The 3,990-nt window shown below is 41.4% G+C and overlaps 1 protein-coding gene across 4 annotated transcripts in view; it reads left to right on the top strand.

Annotated features, from left to right (window-relative positions):
• The window catches only part of sh3rf1 (SH3 domain containing ring finger 1), a 75,397-nt gene extending 71,733 nt beyond the window's left edge, over positions 1 to 3,664 (top strand). For all 4 annotated transcript variants that reach the window (XM_014020540.1, XM_014020536.1, XM_014020539.1 and 1 more), the window contains exons 11-12: positions 468 to 808; positions 2,439 to 3,664. In XM_014020540.1, coding sequence (XP_013875994.1) covers positions 468 to 808; positions 2,439 to 2,607 — 510 coding nt within the window. In that variant the 3' untranslated portion in view covers positions 2,608 to 3,664. The remainder of the gene's footprint in view (positions 1 to 467; positions 809 to 2,438) is intronic.
• Positions 3,665 to 3,990: the final 326 nt, after the last annotated feature.

Raw genomic sequence — 3,990 nt, 5'->3', positions numbered from 1 at the left:
GAATAAAATGAAACAACAAAGAATAGTAGTGTCATAATTATATTACAAAAAAAACAGATGTGCCATGCTGGTAGACACCCACCCAAAAAGACTGCTGGAATAAAGTCTAGTTGTGATTTAAAGACTCATATTTGGTGTGGTAGTGGTGGAGTCATGCACTACGTATACTGCAGTATTACATGATTTGGAATTTGCCTGGAATTTTGTGATTATCTGAGGTTATTTGGAAGATAATCAGTTTAAAACTTTGGCATAAAAGAGTTTTAAACTTCAGAGAATGCTGAGTTTTTAATTTCTCTCATGTACTTAAATCATCTTGAGACTGTCAAAGTGGTCATTACTCAACAACCTCCATGTTTTTTTATTCTAAGAACCAGAAAAGACCTTTTTGTGTTTTATAAAAACAATAGCTTTATTCCAAAGTTGTGCCAATATTTTCTAAGATAAACATGTTCCATGTTCTKCAGAGAGAAAAGAAGAGTCTCCTGAAGCTGCTGTCCTCCAATAAGAAGAGGTCTCGTCCCTCACCCCCCTCCTCTCCCACCCCCGAGGCGGAACAGGCTGCTGCTGGAGAGGTGCTGCATGGAGCCGTGGGCCCCGACACCTCCCCTCCCCCTGGCCCTCTCAGCTGGCTCGAGTCTGAACCTGCTGCTGCTGCTTCATCCTCCTCCTCCCCCTCAGGCCCGGAGTCCTCCCATCGGAAGAACAGTCCTCTTGACGGATGTGCCCCCATCGCTCCGCCCCCTCGTCAGCCCTGCTCGTCTCTTTCATCACAGCAGCACGATGCACGTCCCATCATATGTGAGAGGTAAGCTGGTGTGAACCTGCTCAACCCACACAAACATTAGCTGTGCTTCCATCAACGTTTTTTAACTGCATTTTCAAGTAACGCATTAGGAAAGGAACTGAAACAGCAAAATTTGGAAAAACTACAATTTCGCAAAGAAGTTTCTACACTCGCTTGGGTTGGTTTTTGGATTTTCTGAAAAAGGGTTAATGCGCTAAAGAGGAGATGGAAACAGATTTGCTGAATAATTTCTGACGTAGTGAACATTTACCTGGATCAGCTGTCCCTGCTGTCCAATAAGGCTGCAGCTGGACCCTCCTCCTGCTGTTGGTGTCTTCCCAGACATTCCCGTAACGTAAAGAGAATCACAACATCTCCACCTGCTGAGGAAACTAAAAGCTTTCCATATCAGTAAAAAGGTTCTGGAATTTGTCTACAGATCATTGATTGAATCCATTCTCATATTCAATATTTCCACCTGGTATAGTTTCATTACAATGAAACAACAAATAAAACTGTCCCACATGGTTAACCAGGCTAAGATAACTGGTTCAGTTCAAAGCCCACTGTCTGWGCTGTACAGTTCCTCTGTGGTCAGGACCATAGAGAACCAGTCACATTCCCTTCACCACCTTTTCCAGCTTCTACCCTCTGGCAGGCGTTATAAAGTTCCCCAGGCCAGGAGAAACATCTATAAAAAATCATTTGTCCCTTCTGTGAATACCCTACTAAACAAGGCTGCATAGTTACATCATCCCCTTTTTACAATAGTTTTTAATTACAGGGTCTTTGCTTGTGTTGTTTTTTACTTATCTTGAATGTACAGTATGTTTATAATATGGAACCCTGTTAAAGACAGTTTTCTGTCACCTTTGAGACAAAGTTTATCTATCCATCCAAACATCCTGCCTTCCTTCCCATTTCTCTACGTCTGCAGACAGCAGTAACATCACCAACACTAGTTGATATGACAGAATAATTACAGTTTTCCTGATAGCAGCAACACGTTCCTGATAACTTCTCTCCATTGTCCTGAGATGTGTCCCTGTGAGTTTGTCTTTACTTCCTGTTTACTACAGTCATGTGTAACAACAACAACAACAACAACCAGTAGATGGAAACATGTTTTTATTTTTATTTTTCGCCACATTTTAAAAGTTTGCTCAAATTTTGCATTAAAGTTGGATGGAAACATAATGTAACAATATATCACAGGTAAGGATGCACTAATATAAAAATTTCATCTAATAGTTAATGTTAATATTGCTGTTATGGTCGATAACTGATATTTACTGATATTATACAAACACACACTTCATTTATAAATACATAACGTACAAACACACTTTTTTTTTTGAGTACATTAAAAATCAACCAGACGGCTGACATGATGTCTCTATTTCAGTTATTCCTGGCTGTGCAGCGTCACTGTCATGATCAAACAGATGTTACTCGACCATCTCCCCTCTCAAAACAGAAACACAAAGATAAAAAGTGGGAAATTAATATCTGACGTTAATATCAGCTCAGTTTTACTTATCAGACCAATACTCTAATAAATATTCTAATATATTCTAAAAAAAGACCAACATCGGCAGTTGACACTGATATATTGTGCATCTCTAACCTGTTGTGTGTTTGTTCTTGGCAGGTACAGGGTGGTGGTATCATACCCTCCGCAGAGCGAGGCAGAGCTGGAACTCAAGGAGGGGGACATTGTGTTCGTCCACAGGAAGCGGGAGGACGGCTGGTTCAAAGGCACGCTGCAGAGGAACGGCAGGACCGGCCTGTTTCCTGGCAGCTTCGTGGACAGCATCTAACCGAGTCACCTGAAGCCAGCTTCACTGACTCTGACAGCATCCATCATGCCGACACTTGAAGTCCTTACAAATGAGACTAAAGAGGAGAGCACAGAAGAGAGCACACGACTCATGAACTTTTCTTTTTCCTGTTTTTTATATATTTGTAATAACTCAGCTGGTAAATGTGTGCCTTGTACTGTTCCCCACTTTATTGCATAGGGACATAATTATAATTAGTCCTTAAAACAACCTGTATGAACCGGTATGTTACACATTTTAACTTATTTCATGTTCTGTTTAGGTAGTAGCACACATTAAGGGGGTAGAGTAGAACAAACATGCCTGTCGTATTAGACCGCATCATCTTTTCTTTCTCTACTGGGCTGCTGAGAAGTTTGGTCATTATTTAAAGCTGTCAGCAGCTAAGAGACAGGATATGAGCTGGATCCAGCCAGAACTAATCACTTGTGCTGCATTGCAAAAAAAAGAAAAAAGACCCTTCCCTCTTCTGTTACCTGAAAGAGGAGCAGAAGAAAGATCTGCTGTATTGCGCATTTGAATCCTCAAAGCTAAATTTCACAGCCTTGTAAACGCTGCACATCACTAAACACCCGTGTGCCATGTAGTTTTCTTTTCCTTTTTTAAGGTGCTGCGTAGTTTCTTCTAGCAGAGATCAAACCCTTGCATGTCCTCAGCACAAAGCCAGGAGAGAGAGCGGTGATAGTTTGACCACGCCTTTCTGATATCCTGAAAACACTCCAAATGGACTTTGCAGTTAAATGTTGCTGAATTTGTACTTTCTTTTATATATATATATATATATATATGTAGTGATCAGAGTAGCAGCTCTCCTGCCCCCCACCCCGGACCTTGACAGAGCTCTGCAGCACAGAGCAAAGCAACATTTGAACCAGTCTTGATCAGTGCTGTTGGTGATGTGTTAGACATTTCCCCGAGGCTGCCGCCTGCTGCTGGTAGAGTTAGAGACTGAGGCGACACACACAGCCTTCAGTGGACCTTCTGACTCTTTCTGATGTGACTTGTGGCAATAAAACCTACTGCTGACTGAAGCACAGACGTTTGCCTAAGGTAGCATTACTCCACATGAAGAGCTGCGCGTCGAATGAATCTATTGTTTTGACTCAAATCAATCACTTTGAGCCCTTTATTTAATTTTATTACCTGTCGTTGGTTAAATGTACAAACTTGAATTGCTGTAAGATTTCATTTTGATTCAAGTGTTTTGGGTAAAATTTGTTCAAATTAAATTAAATTGAATTAGCCCGTGACCCTGAAAGGAAGAAGCAGGTTAAGATGATGGATGGATGGATGGATGGATGGATGGATGGATGGATGGATGGATGGATGGATGGATGGATGGATGGATGGATGGATGGATGG

The sequence above is a fragment of the Austrofundulus limnaeus genome, unplaced genomic scaffold, assembly GCF_001266775.1.
Source record: "Austrofundulus limnaeus strain Quisiro unplaced genomic scaffold, Austrofundulus_limnaeus-1.0 Scaffold256, whole genome shotgun sequence".
NCBI classification, from domain to species: Eukaryota; Metazoa; Chordata; class Actinopteri; order Cyprinodontiformes; family Rivulidae; genus Austrofundulus; species Austrofundulus limnaeus.
The sequence above is the reverse complement of the archived record's forward strand: the minus strand, read 5'-3'. Positions and strand labels throughout refer to the sequence as shown.